The 27,032-nt window shown below is 26.1% G+C and overlaps 1 protein-coding gene across 1 annotated transcript in view; it reads left to right on the top strand.

Moving 5' to 3' along the window:
- The window catches only part of LOC112598825 (FERM and PDZ domain-containing protein 4), a 95,448-nt gene that overhangs the window by 53,870 nt on the left and 14,546 nt on the right, over positions 1 to 27,032 (top strand). The window contains 1 exon segment of the mRNA XM_025345496.1: positions 12,653 to 12,796. Within this exon segment, the coding sequence (XP_025201281.1) occupies positions 12,653 to 12,796 (144 nt within the window).

Genomic DNA, 27,032 nt, shown 5'->3' with positions numbered 1-27,032 from the left:
AATACATAATATAAATATTTATACAATATATATTATTAAATATTTTTATCAATCGATGTCTTTGTAATGGGCAAGTAAGCTGTTCGCCTCTCTTTCCGCCTTAACTGAACTTTACTATATATGATTCTTATTTATTCAATAATACAAAAAAAAGTTCAAATTATATATATATTATTTTCAGAATAAGAGGTAGGTACACAATATAATAGTCAGCAAAACAAAATAAAAATAATAATTTACTACACAGCCATCAAGTGAATGCAGGAACGTTTTTAATGAATTTATTAAATGTCAATGAGCACTATGTGGAATTAAGTATGATTAATTTTAATTTCGTTTTTTATTATTTCACATTATACTTTTAGCTTTTGATCTATAACAATTTATTTACAGAGATTATCATATAATAGAAAGTATAGCGCTCTTTTTACGTAATATTATAAATTGTAAATGAAAGGTTTTTTTTAATTCACAATAATAAAATTATTTTTTTGGTATACTATTTCATACTTGATTTTATTTAGCGTCTTTGATAAATGCCTACATTATATATAATAAACTGGTTTTGCAATCATCAATAACATTTGTGACCTATTCAAACAAAAATAAAACATTAATTTTATTATTATTAAGTGTATATTATAATATATTTTATGTTTAGTAACCGTTGCTGTTGTTGTTGGAATATTACTTAAAAAGGGGTTAGGTGAGTTAGGACGTATACACGTTCCGTTTTACTATCCAAATCTTAACATAGAATATAGTGACATATATGTAACATTAAGTATTAGTATATAGATTATAAGTATACACAATTGTTTCCAAGCAAACAGAACCTATAAATAAAAATCGAATTATCATTATTATTTTACGAACTCTGACACTTAGATAAATAGATAATATTTTTATTATTATTCACTATTATTATTATCACCATTGTCGTCGTTATTGATTCACCAATATTGCAGCCGCAGACAAATATATCGGTCCGAAATACTCGTGCCACCCACATATATATTGCATATTTTTATTGAAAAAACGGCGACGTGACATGCTCGGCGTTATAACGATAATACATTATCGAGCATAACGTACGTTGCTGGATATGAGTGGGAGGTGTGACGTGTATAGGATTTTACGATTTTCGCCAGTCTGAAAAAAGTTACGATCTTCATTGTATAATGAAAAAAAAAATCAAATGTAAAATTACAAACCTAGGTGTACGAGTAAAATATCGATTGGTACTACACGCGTGTTGGCTAGCTATTATACACGCTATATAATGGACTATACAGGTTATTGTTTTTGTGGTCAAACTTTGTTTTCCATTCGAGTTGAATTTGATTTTATATATGTAAATTTATGAAAAAAAAATTAGTTAATGAGTGACAAATAAAAAGAATTGGCTTCAGATATGTTATATTATAATTATTTTATTCAAATACATCAAACAATCAATATATAGTCTTATATAAATATTTTTTTTGTATAATATACGTAGATAATAATTTTATTACAAGCCTAATGGCTTTTATCATTATTCGCAGCCCGAGAAATTTGATCAATCGGAATTATATCCACTCAACTTACCGTGATCAGAAATCATAGTTTATAAATCTTTTGACCAACAACTGGCTAAAACGGATGAACGAGTCGTCTAAGATTTTCCCAAAAACTTCAGACGGTTTATAAAAGAATAATTTCCATTTCATAAATAGCCCATTTCGGGTAGAACGACGGTGCGGATTTAAAACTTGTTATCCTGTGAAAAAAAATCTATCACATAAAAACATACGATAGAGTTCGAAAATATGTTCAAAACATTTCAACATAGACTAGTGAAAAAAAAGCTCTTATTAATGTAGCTCGCCTAGTTAATCGGTCTATTTATTTAAAATATAATAAGTGTCCTGTATGTCATATTTAATTATGTACCTATACCTACTATTTTGGGCGTGTGTTACCCGTAATACTCTGTAAAAATTAAAGCTTTTTACATTAGTTAAGAACCTTTATCCTTTTCAGTTTTAATTATCGCGTATTGGATCGTATAAGGTTATTTTTTGCTAAACGATTCATCATACCCTCTTAATGTGTTTTGAAATCGTAAACTATCGATTATAGTTTGGTCGTCGTCGTGGAATGGTATACATTATACGCATTAAACAATATCATAATAACGTGTTATATTATTATATCATACAATAAAACATAATTTGTATAAATATTATATACCTAGTAATAATAATAATAATAATAATAATATAATAACAATGACATAGTCAACCGTAAAAAACAAGAGAGAAAAAGCATCACGCTCTCCAAACTTTCATTGCCCTTTTTTTATCCCCTACCGATGCATATATATATATATATAGTTTCATAATCGTTCATTAATTTCTTACGAGACAGTCAACGTTAACTATACAATATTATTATATAGTTCCACCATGTATGTATACGCCGCATGTATATACAGTGCACCTCGCGTAATCAAACATTCATGATGCCACATGCAGCTGGGAACATTTTTCCGTCCACTTTGTCATAATAGCGTATAGGTACGAGCGGTGGGGTTTTTTTTTTAATGAGTTTCATTTTGCTCCCTCACTCTTGTACCTACACTGAACACACGCGCGTGCCCATTCTCTCTTTCTATTTTACTGTTTCTGGCTCGATCCTTACACGTGTGCGCGTAAATTATTTTACGAAAACTACCATCATAATCTATAAAGATACGAGTGGTAGACCCGCGTACAAACTGTAAAGGACTACGGTGCACCGGGAATGGTTTAATTTAAATTTGGAAACGGAAGTTATTCAAAAAAATAAAAGCAACACCGGAATATTTACATTTTTTTTTTTTTTTTTTAATGTACTCGTGTATTTATAAACGTTTTTGTAGAGGGACGAATTTTTTTCAGTGCACATATTGCACGTATATTATGTACTTTAGTATGAGTATGTATGTATGTATGTCACACAGGTGCGCGGGTATTCACAATATAGTTTAAACTCCAACACTAATATCATACTGCTGTGATGGACGTGGATTTATGCATGTTAAACAAAATGACATTTAACAGTAATCGAGGATTTGCGTATGACAGGAAACCAGAACACCAGAATGGCCGTATTTATATTGTCGAAAAATGATTGGTAAAAATTTTATAATAATAATTTTAAGAACAGTGAATTTTATTATGAGGGTGGTACATTTCTCGCTTGTGGAAGTCCTGCAGGACTAGTCCTATACGCGCGATAAACTTTTTACACACTTCCACACACCATTATATGTAGGTACATTTACTACACAACTATACTCGGGTGATTATTTGAACAGTAAACACTCATTACTCGTATCTCAAAATTTATGTAACTTTTAACTTAAAATATATACATATAACGAATTCGCTAGACGAACTAAGTTCGATTTCGATACATCATCAAAATTCAAAAAAAATATTCTGTTTCGGAACATAAAATATAAATATATGTTTGTCATAAAAAACTTAAATACCTAAGTAATTGTATCTTTAAAAATAACGGTGTAATTATTCTTCTAATATGTTTTTATGTGATGAATTACATTTTATGAAAAAAATATTTTCACAAACGTTAATTTTTCCAAGATAATATGAGTATTATAATTATATGTTATAACTGTTAGAATAATATTTTGCTATGTAATATATTTTTCGATTAACCGATGTTTTTTGAAGAATATAGGTATTTATTTCGACTTTTCAATGTTTTCGAGTTATCGATGTTCCACAGTACTGCTATGGTATTACATTGGTATTATGAATTGAGAAATTCAGATAATGCATTTTACCATGATAGATAGGTACCTACTGTATTTATTGTACTTTACTATTGGACTACGTATAATGCTTACTCGCATATTTTGAAGTTTCGGATCGAGTTAAATAATACCTTATTAATTTATATTAGTTTATTAATTATTGCCAATTATTGATTTTCCGTGACAAGTAAATTTTATTGCTATATAATATTATATAAATTGTCAAAAATTATTTTTATTTATGAATTTAGGCGGGTATTATATTTTAAACACCGTATTAAATATTTTATATTCAATGTTTTAATTTTAATTAATGGCATAACACTCGCATATAATGACGTATCAGTAAGTATAAAACACTATAATATATACTATTCAGAAATATTAATAATTACGTGTGAAAATTGACAAAATTACAATACATAGATTAAATTAAGTGCGCAGGTCACAAACTGCTGACTCGGTTGGAATAAAACAGATTACGGTCTAAAATACAAGGGATAATAATGCACATGAAACTGTGGATGTCTGTTGATACCTATAAATTATAATGCTATGATGTATGTGTTAATACAAATATCAATAATATAATTATTATTATCATATCGCATTTATACGAAGAGACGCAATAGTCATTATTTGTGCGTATTGTTGCATATATGAACGCAGTACTTATATGAATTTGAGAACTGGCTGAAAAGTATATTTAAATGAATAAAACAAAAGTGATCCGACAAATAATTGTATTTCTCATTCGTGAGCTACCCGCGCACCGGTTACCGCCGTCGGGATTTCAAATGTTTTTGTTCGTTAAATATTTACAATGGTATCCATACAATGTTCTTATGATTTGTATTCGTATGTAATACAACAGTTATAATTGTATTAACAAAAACTAGGTCGCCCACCGATAGTATATAGGTAGATACATTATACCTAATATGTTGAGTGTACCACGCGTATACGCTACCGTTGTGGCATATTGTGTACGAATACAACACAATTCGAATGGTATGTTAAAATACGTATAATATTCTGAAATGTGATTTAAAACGAATTTTTGTAGTTTTACATACATTTGTGAATTTGTGATGTAAAAGAGATTGTTATTCGTTAATTCATAATTCAACTGGTACATTTAAATATCAACTGTGAGTTTATAAATATAAATGTACATATATTTATTTATTATTATTCTTATTTAAACTTTGTTACAAAATAATTAGATAACTTAGATTCTAAAATATCATAATAATAAATTTAAATACTTCACGTCGCCAATAGTAGAGAATATAGTTATGGTTTACATTTTTAATTATAAAACTTTATACCATAATACAAAAAAATGTCCAGGAATATAAATACTCATTGTATTGTATCTTAACTTAAATAATATAAATTAAGAAAACTTTACGGGAAGAGTGTTTTATTCGTAAAAGGTTTGACGGGTAAATATAACGCCTCTATCGGAGTTTTTCAAATGTATCAATTTAAATAGGTAATATCAATTTTTTTTTTTTTTTTAATCTAATAATGCTTTTCTTACAAATTTAATCTTAAAATATTATCTTCAGCCAATCTAAAATATAAAAGTAACTTATATTTTGAAAAATTTAAACTTTGGGAATTGAAGACCTTTTATATACTTTTTCAAACTCTTTTACAAATCGTGGTTAACTTTGAGAACCTAAAAGTCTTACGCAGCCGATCGTCAGTAAACGAGTTTGGATTGGTAAAAGAATCTCTTTTTTATCAACGATATTCTTTATATGTGGTTCGTGGAAACCAAATGTGATTTCCTTGTGACCTAGTTTTATATTAAATAAAACTTCCAATTATATGTCTAGTTATAAACGATTTCATTACTTGTTGGTAGGTAGTAACTATTTTTCTTTTCTTCGACTAATCTTCAAAATAAGTCGTGTAAAAACTTGTCATTATATTTAGAAGTACCTTTTATATACGTTGTGATATATTTGGTTAATAGAAAAAATTTGTATTATTATTATTATTATTTTTTCATTGCCATTTTCGGTGGATACTATTAAAAACTCAAATTAAAAAATGGTTTTATATAAATGGATTTATTTCTGAAATCATTTCTCGCTAGTCAAAAAAAAGTTAGCATAATACAGTATACTACTTACTGTTACGTATGTACCTAATATGTATATTTAAGTTTAATATCTAAGTTTTAAAATTTTTTAACTAAAATAATATACAAAGATATGTACAATAGTAATTTAAAAATCACATATACAATATATTTATAAAAACGTTAATAAGAAAAATTTTAACTATTTAATTTTTTATTTTTAAAAACAATAATAAAAAAATTAAAAAATTACTATTTAACTACTAATAATACTATATCAACGAATATTATTGTTGTTGTACTGAGACAATTTTCACAAACTTAAAACCCTAATATATTAATGTTAAATATAAATTGTATAGTTTTGAAATTAACATATAACTCCTATATCATTAAACTTATGACTATATATACCATTATCTTAATACATAAAGTTTGATAATCCAGAATGAACTCGCTCAAATTTCAATTTATGTTATACATCCATCAGTTATTAAAAAAAAAAATAATCTATTTATACTTTAAAGTAAAGAAAGATTTCTCATTTGAAAAAAATAAGTTTATATTCCTTACATTACAAAACATATATAAATATTTAAGTCTTATGTTTAAGTCTAAATTCTAAAGTATATTAAAAAATTACACGAAATTTAAACAAACAATACATAGGTACCTTTAAAAAAATGGAGATGAGCATGCTGTTTATATCATCTTGTATATTATAATGTTTTTATAACACCTATATTTAAGTTTTAATTATTACTGAATTTAAATTTTTCATTAATATAAATAATTATTTATTTCTATAGACTCTATCGCCTTCATAATTATACAGAATTAACTATATTAAATATTAATTATACTTGACTTAATATTAATTTATAAAGGTCGAAGTTAATAAAAAAAAAACTTTTAAATGTATAAAATGTTTTAAATAGGTAATTTCAAATTAGCTGAATACGTATTTTTTCTATTATAATATACAAAAGTATACTATGTTGACTTAAAACTTTGATTTGTAACAAAAAATTGCTAATGAATTATGAATAACATCTCAATGTAGGTATATCTATTAATAATAAATATAAATTAAGAAATTAAATATATGTAATATATTATATTAATAAAGGCATAAATTAATTATACATACAATATACTTGCTAACATTATTAGTTTATGATGTCTAACTGTATACTATTTACGGTAACTCACATATGTTACGTATTTTTTATAGAAATTAGTTTAACTAATAATTATTGTAGTTTGATGAACGACAAGGAATCTAGGATGTTCGTACATAAACAAATAAAAGTACAAACTATAACTGTTGAACAACTTACCAATTATTCAATAATTGATATTGACTTTATAGTATTTACATTAATATTATCATAAGCAATAAGATTGGATCAAACAATCAAACGTCTGTGCTGAAAATAGCAGTTTTAAACGCTTAATGTACATATTTAATATTTAGTATTTCAATGATTTAAAACAACTGCAGAGTATAACAACTATAGTTTAATAAATATATAAGGTAAAGAAAGATAAATTCAAACAAATGCGGTAAAACAATAGAATGAATATTAAATGACGATAATTTAACCCTTTTAAATACAAGATATAACACACGACTAAATCCACATAATGGAAACTTCTCAGCAATCGATTTATCATTCCCTAATGCAGCATTAGCCCATCGAATTTTTTGGACAGTCGACAGTTCGACACCGAAATCTATAGCAGTGACCACATACCAATTTTTATCTTAGTTATACTAAGGAAATGTGACCCAATAAAAACAACCCCGGTATAAAATAGAATTTAAAGCATTTAAATTGGTCTCTTTATACAGACATAATAGAAAATAGAATATAAATGTAAAATTCAATAATCAAAAATTCAACACCCAAACAACTAGTCGAATTCTTTATAAATTGAATTTTAAATACCACCAAAAATAACAATCGGCAAATTCACAAATAATTATAAATCAAAAGTGTCACGGTAAAACAAAAAGATAAAAGCAGCAATAAAACCATTAAAAAAAGACCAAAACTCTCAACCGTTTTATTATTTTTTAAAACTTTGGACACATAAATAATATTTAATCAAAAATAGCAAAATAAACTTTTGGCACGATTTTACATCAAATCTAAATTTTAAAGTGGACTCACCCAGTGTCTAGAATATAATTAAATCATTAAAATAACTACAACGAAACAATAGAATTAGCATAATTAACAACAAAACCATCATCGTATAATTAGAAGGAACATACACTAATTTGTATACCTTCCTAGTATACACTAAGTGTATACTTTCAAAAGAATAGTAAATAGCAATTCAAATTGTACCATCGAATTTAGAAATAAAAAACTCAATGCTGAAAATACACCGATCCAATCCAAAGTCAATCCAAATAATCCCTTACAAATACAATTTAACGAAGACATTTCAATAGATGAAATATTTCGTGTCTTATCCAAGTTCAAAAGTATAAAGCACTAGTCCAGAAGAAATACTATATTAATTTATCTATCATCTTTCATTCAACGGAAAACTCCTCTAATGTCATATCTACTACAATATCTAGAAAAAATAACTACATCCTCGAAAGCTGGCAAAGCAACATAATAATCCCGCTTTCGAAACCAAATAAAAATAAATTTCAATGGCTACAGACCAATTTTTTAAATAAACAATATTATTAATAAAATACTAAAAAAAAAATAGCAAATTCAAAGCTAATATGCTAAATAAAAAAACAAATTACTAATCAATATTCTTAAGCGGATTTCAAAAAAATAAATCTTCAATCAACAGCTTAGGGTACATTTAAACTAAAATAAACAAAGCATTTTCCGAAAATCAATCTATGAGCCTCTTAAGCCTTGACATGTAAAAAGCCTTTGACGGCATATAGAAACATAGAATTATCTCAAAACTAAGCACAATATATTATGCCACGGAAACCGGGTTCAAGTTTTCACCAAATAAATTACAAAGCATCTGTTTTGCGAAAAAAAAAAATCAATAACCACCCATTTTCAAAATAAATAAGCCAATAATACCAAACAAAGGCACAATCAAAATTCTAGGCTTCGTTCGACACAAAACTACTCACATCATGAGTACCACTTTTAAAACGCATATAAAAAGAAATCTCAAAAAATAAACATCATTAAAATACCAACTCACATATCTTGAGGTTCCAAAAGCAAACTACTAATAAAATTACATGAAATACTTATCTGATCAGAATTGGAATACAACGCAAAAATATACTCCTCAGTAAGAGACGAAAGCTTTAAAAACAATAAATCCTATACACAAAACCTGATTACGCCTAGCCATCGTGGTACCTTTAAATCCAGCCTGGACAAAAATAATAATAAACCGACTGAGAATTGGTCACACCCAACTCGCATATGGATACCTCATGAAAAATTAACCACCAATGGAATGTACTACAGAATCGTCGAAATGGATAAATACATTTAAGAAAAACACAAACAATTAATTATAAAACCTAGGTCCTCATCCCTATATTATTGTAATTAAACTGCTACCATAAATAAGTAAAATATAATGTATAAAGCTAATAGCCATAGTTTCTGAAGGAAGACCAATTGAAAAAAAAAAGGTAAACCCGGAAAACTCGAATTACCTACATTGTGTAGCTTTTAATAATAAAAAGTAAATAAATAACAAAACATAGTTATATAGGACTGTTGTATTAAATATTAATATCAAAAATATTAATAGAAATGTTCAAATAATTTAAAACCGTTTATTATCTTTTAATTTTTTGTAAAAAATATTATAATAGCACGATAAAACTCGGATTCTTTATGCATTTACATGTCTACAACCAATGTCCACAATTTGCAAAATATATGCAAATATAAATTCGAAACTTATATTAAAGTAATAATTAATATAATTAGGCACCTAGTTAGTACCTTAAGTACCTTCACGTTTTCAGTATTGGAACGAGATGTATACGACCTGAACGGAAAATACTCATGAATCGAAGGTATCTCATACAACACTTTTATTATTGTTATTTAAACATAATTTATTATTGTATAGATTGTAGACAGCTTTGAATTAAGAATAATGTATAATAGACGCTGAATAGATACTTAGACACCATTGTAAATTTATATACCAAGATGAATGTGTCAAAAATAATAATTACCAAATCGAATTCACTTCGTTACAAGTCTCGTTGCATGGAATCATCGAATTCAAAATAGATATACCTATGTTATGCTTATACGAGTTCTTTATATAGTATATACCTATCGGTTAGGTATAATATAATATATATGGGTTAGTTGGTTAGGTTGATTGGTTTTATCGCGCTTCATTATTTAATCAATATTAGATTAATATCTATAGGCTTCATTATGAATGGAAATTATTGAATAATATTATATTTACTGGAATGTATTTTATTCGTTTAAAAATAAATAAAAATATTATCAGAAAAAAGTTATTCGGAATTAATTAAACATTCTAATTATACTTTATCGAGAATTCAACGAGTGCTGAGTAGTTTGTACATAATTTTATACTCATATTTTAATATCGTATAATGATGTATAATCATAGTTTGGTTTTAATATTATTAGTAATGCGTTTTAATTCAGAAAGTTTTCCAAGTTTGGATAACGATATTCCCACTTATTATTATTCACCTCATTTCTTAAAGTAAATTTTAAAATTTGAGTTTTTTTTTTTTTTTTTTTTTTAACGCATCTATGGTTGTATAAATTCTCAAAGAATAATAATTGTGAAAAACATTTTTAGATTCTGTAAAAAACAGTGAATGTATTGATTTTACAATGTGTTTATTTTTTTTATTTTTTTGTCTGTCATCACCTTCTAAGACAGTAAAAATGCTTTTATTTTCAACTTTGGAGTGGTTTCTGGTAGAAAATTGAATTTAGTTAATACTTTGGTACTTAGATATTTATTTATACTATGAACTTATATACACTATTATACGGTACCGTAATGTGATGATGACTCAAAAGTTAATACAAATAATATACTATATTGTCTATTATAATATTAAAGTATTAAAATTAAATTAATCTACCGGCTACCGTCATATTAATAGTGAAATAAATTACTTTAACAGTAGTATTAAAAAACGTGTTGTGAAATATACTCAAGAAAAATCATACTATATAATATAGTTTTAAATTTTAAACAAAAAACTAGTTTAAGACAAAAATGCGTTCTTAACTAAATCAATTATTAATTGAAAAAAAATATGAAACAAAACATGACCTTTTTTGTAATGAATATGAATAATTCCATAAAAAATTGAAATCCATTGATTTACATGTAAGGCGATGTCTTAATAGAATAAAAAAAAATAGAACCATTTATCTTTTACAGATAGTACAGCAGTGTAACACGCTTGCACTGCAATAGTTATATGACGTTAGACATTCAAAGAGTTAGAAAATAAAGAGCTTGCGACTTTCTTCATAACATTTGAAATAATGCTCAAAATGTGGGGAAAATGTTTAAGAAAAATCGTATACATTTTTCTTAGACTAGAAGCTTTTACACAAAAATCTTGATTCCATTATTGTACACTCCCGAGTCCCAGCTAACACTTTTGCAAAATGATTTGTACGTAGCTATCATTCTTTTTCATTTTTTTATATTTTTTTTTTTTTGCATTATTCTTGAACTATGTTTTTGTCGCTCATACTGTCAAATAAATTTAAATAAAACATATTAAATCAATCTTTACTCCGACAGATTTTTTCTCAAAATATTATTGCAGCAATAACTTTCACAGTACTTTTAAATGATTTTGGAAATTCTTTGTATTATATTATTAATTATTGTACTATATTTTGGAGAACTTAACAGTTAGTACATAAATATTGACGGCTAAAAAAAAACCCGGAATTATATATGATAATTTATATTGACTTATAAAATTGTTAAAATGTTTACATAAAAATTCATTTTATTTTTCCTTCGTCATTTATTACTTTTATAATACTTGAATTTGCATTTAAATTCTTTTAAATTTACTTCTTCACTCATAAATTAAATTTTACTTAGATTTTAAATCCATTTAGTTAAGTTATCAAAAACCAATCTAAATAGCTAAATAATTATAATACTATTTTTTTATGATTTTTAAATTAAATATTATTTTAAACTTCATTTATTTTTACTTTTGATTTTATAAAACATTTTTTATTCTAAAATCGATGTTTTTACTTAGCTTTTATTTTATAACAACTAAAAAGTCATTAAAACTATTAAGTTATATTTTTTTCTTTTTGGTACTTATCGTTTTATATAATAAAAAAGCCAAGTTGTAATTTAAATACAAATGAAAAATATTTATCTTTCATTAATAGCTCATTAATATATATATATATATTAAAATTATTATTTATGACTAGCAGTTATGTTAACGCATTGTTTCGTTAGAACTACAATATAGAAAATCAAATATGAATCTAAAATATCTGACATGAGCATTAGTTTTGTATTTATTCCTCAAACAAATCTATATTTGTATATAATATAATATGTAGATAATAATTAATGTATTATATATTTATTTTTTAATTTTCGTCGATTAATTCATTAAATACCTTGACCTTTTTGACTTACTATTTTATCAATTTTTTATTCACCAGACCAAATAATAACATAAATTTAACTTTACTATTGTACTAATAAATCACTTTTTTTATTTACAGCCATATCACAAAAACTACCAGCTACGAAGATCCCAGAAATGATTTGGTGGAGGAAAGTCCAAAACCTAGGCTGGTTACTTTAAAAAGGCATTCCGAACTAGGATTTGGATTTGTAGCTGGCAGTGAAAAACCCGTCATAGTTAGGTAAGTCAATTTATATTATATTATTATTGTTAGATAGTTAATTGATACATACCTATATATTGTATATGCACTATTATATATTAAATATAGAATACAAATATATTTTATGTATTAAAATTATTATTATTTTATATGTATTATTTATTATAATACATTCAATATGATAATACGTCAAATATGTATATTAGTATTTTTTGTAAATATTTAAGTGTAATTTTTATGTAAACACTTTTAGTGTTTAACTTATTATAAAATTAGTTATTTAAATAAATAATTGCGATTTATTCTCAAACTATTTTAGATGTTTTGTTATTATTCAAAACATTTTAATCATATAAACTTGAAACAGTTGAAACTTTCTAGTTTCCACAATGTCTTATAATGTATTATCATTTTCTACATATAATAGTCGGTATGCTGAAATATTTAGTAAACCTAGTTTTAAGATATTTTATCATTATTCTCACCATTCTATAAACAAGTTGTTTATTAACTTTTGAGTAATAATCGATATTCGCCAACAATTTGTTTAACATACCTAATCAATAAAATATTAATAAACTATCCATAGAAATAGATGGTGACCCATCCGCCTTCATCGTTTAGCACTGTTGTTTCGTATACAACTGTTTATCATTAAATTCAAATTTCACACGTCCATCACAATGACTAGATAAACTCGGCATCTTACTATACAGCAGAATGAGATCCCTGGAGTTTTTTTGCTCTTGAATAGTCTCAGGGACGTTCAATTCATCTTCGGTTTTCTTACTGACACACGATTTTCCTCTCTCGCCTGTCGCATACAAATAACCAGTCATATCAGTCCTAATGCGTTTTCTAGTCCCATCGTATTGCCGAGTATATTATATTTACCTCCTCCTACGCGAAATACAACGTATATTCACCGTCATGTGTTTAGTACGTAGGTATGCACGCGAGTTTTGTATACCGAAAAATCCATCTGACTGTTTCCAACAACGACAAAATATAAGATTCGCGTAGCGTCGTTGTATCGTACATTCGTGTGTGTGTGTGTCGTGTAGTGTAAAATATAAATACAGTTCTATCGTGTGTGTGAGTTGTATATAGCTCAATAACCGACAATACACATGGTTTTTTCATAGACATTTCACTCCACAATACAATCACGAATCGTCGTCTACCAGCCATACCATGCATTTACCTCATACTCGCTCGTGTGTATATATGTAGATATAATTGACTCAAAAAAAATATAAATATATATAAAAATAAAAATAAAGAATGAGGTCTATTCAGCGATTTATATACGATGGATGAAGGTTTATATTGCCATATAGGATCTATATAATATAAATAATATAATATACAGATTGGGCTCTATCACATCACGTCTAAAACGTACGTCAAGTATGGTTTATTTATTTTTATTTTTTATCATATCGAAAGCAGAACATAATTTTTCCATAAAGGTCGCGTGTCTCCGCGTTTTTCTCGGGTTTTCTTTCCGACTCGATTTGTCACCCCACACCCCACTACGACAGCCGTCGTCACCCCCTCTACAACTTACTCACACGCACTCACAAATTATTATACACGAGCGTATTATTATATTCCGACCTACCTTACTACCTGTCTACCTACCTACTTTCATTATCTCGACGCTGCAGACATTCTTAGTGAAAGAACCACGTTATCCGCCTGCTCTGACAGTATCCCCGAAGACTGATTTATATTTTTCCTTTCCACGACGTTCCGTGTTTTACACACTACCCGATTATCTGCTATACATTAATCCAGACTCTCTCTCTCTCTCTCTCTCTCTCTCTCTTTCTCTTGTATATGCCTGTACTTAAAATGTAATAAAATAATAATATAATACACGCACGTGATCGTACATTGATGATCGTCCCGAGGGGTCACTGTGATCGCGAGCGAATTAAACGGACATAATATATAGGATTATAACAAATAATTAGTATTTACGTTAAATCGAAAATAAATGAAGAGCATAAATATGTAAACGACAAATCAATCTACTTTGAAGCGGCTATTATAATGGTAAACCCAGTGAGTGGAATAGTAGAAGAAAATGTGTGTCAATATTATAATTAATATTATCATTATTTATTATTATTGAATAATGCTGCTCCGAAATCCCAGTCGAAAAATCACGCAAAGACCGCGAAATGTTTAGTCACGTACATAACTAGGTTTATTATATATACTCGTGTAGGATAATGGTATTATAGTAGGCGTCATGAATGAATAGAACAGACAGATTACAGATGATATCGTGTTACGATTGATTTCGCGTAGATACATCATCGTTCGTCGATGTAATACAATTTTATCGAGACGGTCTGTACAAAAACGGCCATACATATTACATACTGCAGCAAAGACCTCTTGTTATTATTATTTTTATTATTATTATTATTATTATCATCATTTTCATGGAAACGTATAATACTCAAAACAAAAGGATTTGAGCGCGTTCTATTCCACTCTGCGTCTTTTATAATAATATTATCTTTTCAAATCTCTTATACATTAAGGCGTGTAATGGACGGATTAAACCGAAAGAGTATAATAAATAAATATTATGTATACGTTTTCTATACTATCTTTGAATAGTCTTATAAAAACCGAAAAAAACTACAATAATCAGATGACGGAGATCATTCTTTATGTATATAAATCTCATTAAATGAGACTTTAAGTTGATTGTTTTATATAAATACCTAAATTGTATTATTCGTACATGTATGTCTCGGACAGTTAGACACATTCCAGAATCGTGTTATTGCTGTTTAAAAATATATAAAGTAAGACATGCACCCATACACATTTTCTGCAAATAACAAAATTATTGACTTGATGTACCTACACCTACAGAATAACATTTTATAAACCGAAAAAGTTATTAAGAAACAATAAACTGTGTTTAATTTAATTTTCAAAATCATATTAACATTATTTTCAACTTGTTTAATTTACCAAAGTGAAATAAATACTTAATTAAAACTACTTTTATCTATATATAATTTTGGTAACGACATATTATATATATTATAATATGATTAAATGTGGTTATAAAATCAAAATATAATTTGTTCAAAAGTTAAAAACTATTATATACTGTTTTACGAGGTATATAATACGTATATTGGTATACGTGCTTCACTAAAATTTTAAATTAAAAACTCTAATAAATTAAATAAAGCAAAACTTACATTTATATTAATAATATTAAAGTCTAATTAAATTTAAAACATGGATATTTTATACAGACATTTTCAGTGAATTTACCTGCTTTGTGTAAACGTATAATAATATTCTAAGTAATGTAGTTGTGCAACTTTAGCGTTATACAAATAACAATAAACGTATATTAGGTATATAATACTGACGGTTATAACTATAATAAGCTGTACAGTGTACAGTATTGTGCGCACAGAGATGTTATTTACTGTGTAAACAATATTTGAAAAATATTTCCATGTATATTTTATGAGATTTCAACTACAGAGTGGTCAGGGTGGAGTTATTGCGGACGGCCGACGGGCTCTCGTAAACTCGCAAACCATATAATAATTATTACATTACCTACTATATTATAATATTATAGTCTACCATGATAAATAAACGACGTATAAATTATTTCGGCGCACATATCTAAATTACATCACGCATTAACATTTGATAGGCGAGGCTATTGTAAATCGCTTGCGATTAAACCTAAACACAAAATTACAGACACATTGTGTGTGTAATAATCAGTTAGCCGTTTTCAATCGCTATTGATGTGGTTAGGCGCGAGTTAAATATAAATATAAATTTCGAATAATAAAAATTGTCGTCAATTCGATTTTCCTGTGCTACGGATGCGTTTGGCAACCCTTCACCCAATCACATCACCACACCAGTCAACACTCAAATTCGTGTCCGGCGTTTTTAGGCAAAGTACCTACTTCATGGGGCGACTTAAGTCTTTTATTCATACATTATTTGTCGTCCGGTGTGCTCTAATATAGGAACGCGAATGGAAGTACACGTATCCGGTGTATGTCATCGGAGAATATTATTGTTCATGTTGAATGTAAATAATTTATATTTTTTAAATGAAAAACGTCGGTACACGGTAATGGTTTGTAAAAGTCTCAAAGGTTTTGAATACATTTGTTCGGCTTTATCTACAACGCATATATATATATATATTTCAAAGCACGTTACCGCCTACCTATATATAATATGTATTTGTATATATATATGTAGTGTATACATCGACATTTTCTCACTGGAGAGTAATGACTTTAGTTTCCACAAGAATTTCGATTTCGAGTACATTCGTGGCGCGTCTACACTGTTCTATCTTGTTAAATATACAAAACCATAGGTACTTGTGTTAGAATTTGTATATTATTTTTTTTTTTTACAAGACACTTGACATAATGTCTCGAGTAACGCTCAAAACAACAACAACGACAAAAAACAATCTGTTAAATAAAATAAAAAATGTAATTCCATTATGCATTAATTTTGATTTTAAAAAAGAGGGCTCCAAAATATGTCTGTTATTAACACGAACCCTTTAAACACTTGGAGAATTTTGTAACACGTTAAAATTAAAGAAAATACTATTCATTAGTATATTATTAAACAATTTTATTGGTAACATTTTATTTACCCTAATGAGTTTAGCCATTATTTTCGCAATGTCTTTTATAATAATAATCATTGACTATATTCCTATCTCGACGCTCCGTTTTTTTTAACCTATACTCTATAGTTACGTGCATTTCATAACGATTTCCGGGTTCCACTAGTACTCAGAGTCTAAAATGTAATGTCTGTATAACAATTTCAATTTGTATGATTTCCTTTACATCTAAATTCCACGAATATATTATATTCACTATTCAGCACCATAGCAGTACCATTTTTCTTGTAGTAGGAGCCTAATAGTGAAAATAAAAACACTAACAAATGTCTTCGATAATGTATTTCATACCAACTAATTTGTGTTAATTCTTTAAGAAAACAAAATATAAAAAATACTTTTTATTTATTGTGTGTAAAAGCATAAAGAAAGAAGAGATAATGCTCTAAAGATTATTTTAGTCTTAAAATCACCATCAAAAATATTTTTAAAAAATTTATCTTTAAAAATTGATAAATACTGTGAAACATTTAAATTAATTTTATATTTTTTATTTGTTCACACTGTTGATAATAATTTTAAACAAAACTAAACAAATATATATTCAATTCAATAGTTTAACAAGCGCAAACGTATAACCTCTTAAACCATTAATGCAATGTTCAATAATAATAAGAAGGAATAATAAGATAAATTAATTCAAAATAGTTATTTATTTAAAAAAAATTAGAATTGAGCAACGTCTGACGCAATATATTAATGTGTGCTGTAAATGATAAATTTAAATTTAAATTTAAAAAAAAATTATTTTATTTTAACTGTGCAAAGTTTATATCTTTACTACATTAACTTAAAACTTTAAGAATTTAGCATATTCCTTGATCATTTTATTAAGTTATACCTCAATATTTTTTATAACGTTAACATAACTTTATTTACGCAAGATATTTTCCCACTTTGATAAATATTCTAATAACTATTAATAGTATATACGTAATTTCATCAAACGCAAACAAAAAATCATAATTTTAAAGAAAACATGTTGTAATTTATAATAAATTAAAACTTAAAATAGAATATATATTTGCGCCTGCAAAAAAGTTTCATGGAAGAAAATCTCCTCCCCCCAAATTGCACTTATGCAAACCATACCGTAGTGTTACTCTATTGAAATTCATTACAACGTGTTTATGATTTTATATATTGTTATTATGTATAAAAATAATATAACGTACATATTACATAATATAATATTTTATTATACAGTTTTATTTTTAATAGTTATTTTTAGGTATTAAATAGAATGTTAGTCATTGTTACCGTTGTTTTTAAATTAATAATTTCAGTATATTGCCATATAGGTACATAATATAAAATTTCCAATAAATACTAAGATCATAATAATTTATTATTTTAAGTCTGTCCGCTTTTAAGTTTGCTAATATTGGTTAGAACCATAATATATGATATATATATATTTAAATATGTATTATACACAATCTATAACAATATTTAAGAAAAACAATCACTCATTTGTGGTTACCGACTAAAGTGACGCTTCAATTACTATATTATACAAGTTAAAATATTATATACATTACATTTATCATTCATGCATCATGTATGTTTACAAATATAAATTAAGGTGTTCAAAAATCAAATTATCCATATAAGTAGCATTTTAGAAAGGATGGCAAAATAAAAAATGTTCTCAAATATTTATAATGTTATTTCATAATATTTATTAAATTATTAGTTCATATCATTTTCCAGGAGAGAAGGACAAGTTTCCCGAATCCCCCCCCCCATCTCAATGGGCGCACACTATTTTCATTGTTTATTATTGAAAAATAATAACTGAACGATAGAATAAAATATAATAAAAAAATAAAATATTATGTATAGTACCTATAGATATTATATTTCCACTTCGTTAAGCTTTTTGTGAATCATTAAGTTTGCTTGCTCCATTTATTTCTTTTTTAACAGCAGCAGCTGTTGTTAGTAATTTTAAACTCGTATTTTATTAAACGGTTAAATGAAGTACTTTAAAGACTTGCAAAACTTAAAACGTATAAAATTGTCGTAAACGATATTATAGTTTGATTATGTAATTATATTTTATTTTTTTATTTTAAACCAATCAACCTTACCAGATTTTTTATTTTTTTTTTTATTTTTAGTATGCATAATACATATGTTTAAATGCTATCATGAAGCACTCAAGACACGAAAGTGAATAATATATTTTGCCAGAGATAATTTGTCGAAAACAAAAATATTCGACGGAAAATATTCCTAGGCAGCAAGTTGTTGACGTGTATAGACCCGTTTATGATTTACGACCCATAATTGGTTACAGATTAACTTTGTACAATATTTGCAATGGTCGTTTATAAAATGATAAAAAAAAATGCATATTATACGTTATACAAATTATGAGATATATGTCATAAACTCATAATTTAAATCGTGTATAAGGATTTAAGTCAAAAAAAATAAATAGCTACCTAGATGAACAAATACAATATACTGTATCTGTTGACGTACTTTAAATTATTATACAAAGTTATTCTATGTACAAAGTACTTTTTTACTTTATAATTAATTTTATCTAAGCTAACCTCGAGTTGCTTTTTATGAATAAGGTTTATTTTATCTTAAATCTATTATAAACGTATTTAGTATATGAAAATAGACAATTAAACTAGTTATGTATGTATATATTATTTAATATTAAACAAGCCATTGTAGCCTTTTGCACGTTTTCACTAAACTTCTCCATTTGTGTTATATGTTTGTATTGTTTGTATTTGTGTTTATACTTGAGATTTTTTTACTCGCCCTGTCTAATCACCGTTGGCGAGATATCTATTCCCCTTATTGGTTCCTTTTTTGTTAGATTTCTGATCAGGACATTTAATATTAGACTTTTCTCAGTCCACTCCCGTCGTTTTGCTTTTTGAAAACAAACTGATATTTATTTTATAGTTGTGTAACCTCTTTAGATAATTTTTTTTCGTTTCTTATTCTCCATTATATAATTTTGAACAGATCCGTGAATTTTTCGCAAAACTTTTCTTTCAAAGATAAATCTCTTGCACCAATTATATTATTTTTTATTAATAAAACATTACTAAACATTTTAAGAAACGTTTCTAAATAATCTTTAACGAAGTGAATATAATAATTATTGATATGAAAGTGTATTTTATATAACTCACGTGATATATAATATACCCACTGTTAATAAAGACATAATTTTAATATAGTTGAACTCATTAAATTTACTTTCATAAAATATTAAACACAATCATTAAAATTATTATCGTCATCACTTTATGGTAAAACAAAAGACGACCTTAACTATGTTTAATAATTTAGTATAGGTATATTATAGGTATTAAATTGTTTTTTCTGATAATCAATTACAATGACATTTATTCAAACAAATAAATTAATTGCGAAAATTCAAAAAGAGGATTGAAGTTAGTTTTCATTTATAAACCTGCGTCTTCCACCACAGGAGTATGAATTAAAACTAAATTTAATTTAATAATGTACTTAACTATATATCTTTGTGCTTTATTATCTTTATGATACGTTAATTATAATATTTAAAAATGTCTGGGTTCAATACAATCAATGGTTTTGTAACATGTTTTATCTGAGGAAAAAATAAAATATAAAATCCCAATGACCAATACTATATAAGTACTATTCCACATTTCTATACCATTTCTTTAATAACGATTTTATTTGAACTTAGGTACCTATACTTGTTTATGACTATCAACAACAGACGTTGAATGGTCCTTTACAATTTTTCGAGATTATATGATTACTTTGTGATTGGTTTACTGACTTTTCTTGTTACTTTTTCTCCTTTGTGTATTCCAGTTATTTTCATTGAAAACGTCACTTAACAAAAAAAAAAAAAAAACGAATGTCAAATACTCGATACCAGTACACACATTTATATATATAAATATGTTTTTATATATACAGTATATACAGTATATATATTATATACACACACACACACATATATATATATATAAACACGATTAAGAAGTAGAAGTGCGTACCTATCACCAATTTTTATACTAAATAACACTATATACCATGAAGCGTGAAAGTTTTCATAAATATAATATATAAACTAAACGTCCATATATAATGCTCAATATTGTGTAAAATATTAAACAAGATAACAAAATTTAGTTTGCCGTCATTTCGTTTTATCATTATTTGAATACTCTTATTGCGCATAGTGCATTTGTATAATATATGATAAACGTATTATTTTATATCATATTATAATATAATTTAAACAAAAGCTATAATATAATATATCATGGATAACTTTAATTTGTATCGTTTCAGAAACGTCATTGGTATAATATAAAATACTTTGGTCTATAAATTACGTTATTTATGTCAACCGTACACATTACACAGCAACGAGGAGATTAGGCTTAAAGGATTTATACGTTTACTTTTTACATTAAAGATCATTCTTCTGAATTTTGTTATTCGTTATTTCTTGAGGAAATTTAATGAAATCTACTGAAATGGTATTTTTTTTTTTTTAATTTTTACTAAGATCTTATAGTATTATTTGAACGCCTAAATCTACAGCAAACAATTCGAACACAATTTTTTGAAAAGCGAACAAAGAGTCCTGCAGTAATATATAAAATCTCAAATTAAATACGTTTTTTCCTTAGTTAATGCACTCTGAGAAAATTATATTTTACTTTCGTGCTCACTTGTCATCGCTCATTTCGTCTGTACAAACTTTAAACTTGGCCACCTGGGCCGTACATAATGTTTTTCAAATAAATATATAAAAATAAAATTAATTACAATTTTTAAAGTTATATATTTGATTGCTTATTGAATTATTACGTTTTATTTTTCAAAAGTAGCATTAAATTCTGCATAATTTAAAAAAAAATGAATAAAAATGGTAGGTGTACAAGTCTGTACAAATAAAAAGTAAATACTACAATCACGTTTCTCGCATACGGAAAAATAAAAATTGACCGTAGGAAAAACAATTTTAAGTACTTACTCTCGGATATACAAAAACAATATTTTATTTTAAAACCAATTTTTTTTTTTAAGGAATAAACACAACCGATCTCTAATAGTCATATTTTATATAATACATAATAATTTGTTTTATTTATTTTTATTTCTTGTAATTTCTTGTATTTCTCTTTTACGTTCATGTAATAATAATAACTTAAAAATCGATGTAACTGCAATAACATATAGTGCACGAAGTCCGTCTGAACGTACACTTGAATAAATTCAGTATAGTTGATTAGATGCACATATTATTATACAAAATAAATTATAATCATCATGATTGTAGCTATGTATTGCGTCCAAGAATAATATTGAAGAAAATTATATTTTGAATTATTCGTTGACTTATCTATGTATATATATGTGTGTGTGTGTGTATATTATATGCTAGTATTTCGACATCATACATATTAGCTTGAAACGATTTTTCTTCAAGTTATATGTATATAATACGTATATATGAATGTAACGAGCGTCTATTTGTTAAGTGCAATATTTTGACGGTTACTCAAGGGAAATTCAAACATTTTCCATTTTCAACTGACAAAGAAGGTATTGCACTTTTAAAATTTCAAATCTTGCACTACAGACTATAATTCGATTTTGAATTTATATCATCAATGACTGTAGTAGATAAAATAATTACGTAAAATCATGTTGTAATGATATGTGTGGTAGGTACCTACATCAACTTATCTATTTTATATTGTAGACGCTACTGCACGATCGGTGTTGTTTACACATATCAATTACTACTTATAATATATTATATATTATTACATTATAACGTACTGATCTACTAGAGTAATAATTGCATTTATGCAATGATATAATGGAGACTTGCTTCTAATTACTATCGTCAGTATAATACTGAGGTTTATGGTGTGTATATGTATATGTATGTGTGTGCGAGAGAGAGAGAGAGATAAAGCGTATTAATCACTTAAGTATACACGTCCAACAGCGTGGTACTAGATTTTTATTATAACAATTATCCAATACCTACATTTATTTATACATATATATATTATATACTTTATATATATATATGTTTAAATATAAAGCAATTAATAATTAATATTAAACATATACCTTCATTATCCTTTTATATCTTGCGCTTCGTATATAATTTATTCATTCGGTATTGTATAATATATACATTATACTTTTAGTGTACATTTTTGCATTAAAAGGTACTACCTATATATTTATATAAATTATAAAGCATTAATTCATGTTTTTTACGAGTATATTTATTTTAGAGATTATTATTTTATCTCATTTACTCCTTTTTATAAAATGGTCTTTTCTATTTAAAATATGAAAAAAAAAAATCTAATGTTGAATAACAATAATTTACATGTTTACCCATAGTTATTGTAAAATAATATATTATAATATTGCATATTAACTTTATTTAAAAAATAATACGTTTCTTAACCATAAACACAATATATAAATACACTCGTTTTTATTAATTTAATTCTGAAGTATGTACATTTAATATAATATTACTTTGAAGTCATTTTTTTCTAGGTTTTTTAGCTCAGCTTTTGAACTATTTTATATTTCACGTAGACTTATAACAAATGAGTACATATTGTGTATACACAAGAATATTCTAAATTAAATTATTTATATATAATCTTGTGAAGATAAAAAATGAATAAAATGAATATAGATTATTAACCATCGTTTATGAAATTATGTTATTTACATGATTGAAGTCATTATTACAACACACAACACTAAAATTCTCAAAAAAAATAAATAAATAAATAATAAAAATAATGTTTATCTCTTTCTACCGTTATTATTTTTTTTTTATGTTTTTACTTTTTTAAAAAACAAAATACATTTTTAATTTCCTACTATAGAGTATAATTTTTTTCTGAGAATTATTATGATAAAAATTCAAACGAGTAGTGAATAAAGTTATAAACTTCTGACTTATAAGTTTTTAAAGTTTAAATAAGTGGAGTGGATTGGCACAGGCATACCACGCAAAATGCAGGTTCACTACTCCACTCATCTAAACTTTGAATACTTTTTTATTATTATATAAGACGAATATATTTTGCAATTTGTATAGAATTAATACAAAAATTAATGTATATATTATAAGAAAAATACGTATTGCCTAACCTATAACTTTAATTATTAGTATGAAATCAATATTATATCTAAGAATTATCTAAAAATAATTATTTAATGGGCAAATGAGCAGAAACATAAAAAATATGTTTATAACAATTATTTTAAAACACTGTTCTAAAGTCATAAACAAGAGTCGATTGTTCTTTCAAACCGTAATATGCATGAGATAACGTATGTGCAGTGTATTCGTCATTATTGAATTACCTACTTTGCTTATATATTCTTTATGTTTTGTTTTGATTGCGATTTTTACCAAAAAGTTTAAAGTGATATAGACAGTAATGTTTTAAGTTATGATTGCTATCATGGTTAAAATTCTGTATGTATGGATCTGAATCTTGATTATGTGATCGTACAGTGGCTGATACTTCTAATGTTTTCGAACGGCAAAAGAATTATTCTGATTTTTAAAATGAGTAACAACTTAGGATATTTCTTTCCGAAGGAAAAGGAGAAGTGTATATTAGATAAATTCGATATAGTTGAATGGAAAAAATCACGAATTATTAACCTAAAATTTTAACGTAATTTTAGCTCTCCAGCGGTAATAATATTATACTTAATTGATTTTGCGTTTAATATGGAAATTACAATAATTATTTATAATATCAATTCGGTCTAAATTTCGATACGTTTATTGATTATTTTATTATATTATTATTTATAGTAGGTGGTCGCTTGTCAGCTATATAATATTATAGCTGTAGCCTGCAGTAGGTTTATAACAGCTGATACCAGGATACGGATTTAATTACCCTTACAATCAATAATATTATGTATGACGTCAACATATTCATGCATATTGGTGTAGATACGTCAAATTAGTGTAGTACGATATTATATCATAATATATCAAATATACGGAAGCACATATTATATTGTTTTAGTATTCAATTCACGGATAATTAGAGGATCGCACGACACGCCGACGTACATATTATGAGTACCTATTATAATTATATGAAATATTAAAGCATGAAGTACTTGCCTATATTATACCGTATACTAAGTATTCTATTATTATTTTATCAAAACGCTGTTCGTTAATATCCGCTGAATCGACTGTCAACTCTATATCTACCTACCATACTGTCAATACCTATCTTGTACATACCTACATCAATCACGTATAAAATCAAAAACGACTGACACCAATTCGACACGATGCCAGAATTTGTAGTTTTTGATTTTCCCCGTAAAAAATCGTAAGTAGTTTTTGTAAACGTCTCACGAAGTATTAATAATGTATTTTTCCGCTTATATAATATGCCGTTCAACCACCATCTCCACCAATATTACCCACCGTTTTGTAATACCTATATATTTCTATTCGTAGTGTCTTACTGTCCACCTATATTTTGGATCTTTCGATGACGGAGTATTCGATCTATTTAGAATACATATTATTATACAAGCACGCACACGCGTCAAAATGTGTTGGCGCGATATATTATTATTTATTATAATTTAACTAGCGAGTTATGCCTGCGGTTTACATGAATACAACTGGCTCTAGACAGATTATGTGTAAAATAGAGTATAATCTCCCCGGGTAGAAATACACGGTAATCTCTAATCTAACCATGATAAGTACTCACTAACCCATATATTCTTTTTTTTTTTATGATAATTGCATAACAAAATACTATACAGAAGGATTATAAATTATAATACACAGTTTGGAGTAAATAATATAATGAATTATATTATGTAACAAATATTTAATTTCTCAAAAATATTAATTAAAATTTAAAACTAAAATATTACCCGAGACTATAATACGTTTTAACTTATTTTTTAGTCTCAATTTTTTTTGTATTAATTACTTTTTTTTATCTACTATTTTACTATAAATTTAACCAGAAAAAAATAAGAATGGCTTTCATATTCAAGTCATAAATTGTATGAATATGAATTTATTAATAGATACAATAATTATACTTATATATCATAGCAAACAAATAAACCCAGTAAATTGCCAAATTTTTAGCATAATCTCCATCCCTCTAAGGTTTTAAGGTAATTATCCTATGCTCAAAATCTATTTTATAATAACAATATAAATAGAAAAATACCTTATCGAAGTTAGTGTAGTTGCTTATAAGTAATTGTATAGTAAATACTACATTCTATACACATATATACACACACACACTTAATTTTAATTATATAATATAATAATAATTGTACGTTTTGTTGTCCTTTGGGTTTTTATACAGTATTATTTAATTTATTCAATAAAATCGTATTTTTGTATAAATATGACGTGATTTATGATTGAAATAATATTATAGAACACAATATAATATTTTTTTTCTATAAATTAATATATAATAT

Source organism: Melanaphis sacchari, unplaced genomic scaffold, assembly GCF_002803265.2.
Source record: "Melanaphis sacchari strain LSU unplaced genomic scaffold, SCAv2.0 Contig0_pilon_pilon, whole genome shotgun sequence".
Taxonomy (NCBI): domain Eukaryota; kingdom Metazoa; phylum Arthropoda; class Insecta; order Hemiptera; family Aphididae; genus Melanaphis; species Melanaphis sacchari.
Note: the sequence above shows the minus strand (reverse complement) of the source record. Positions and strands in the feature narration are given on the sequence as shown.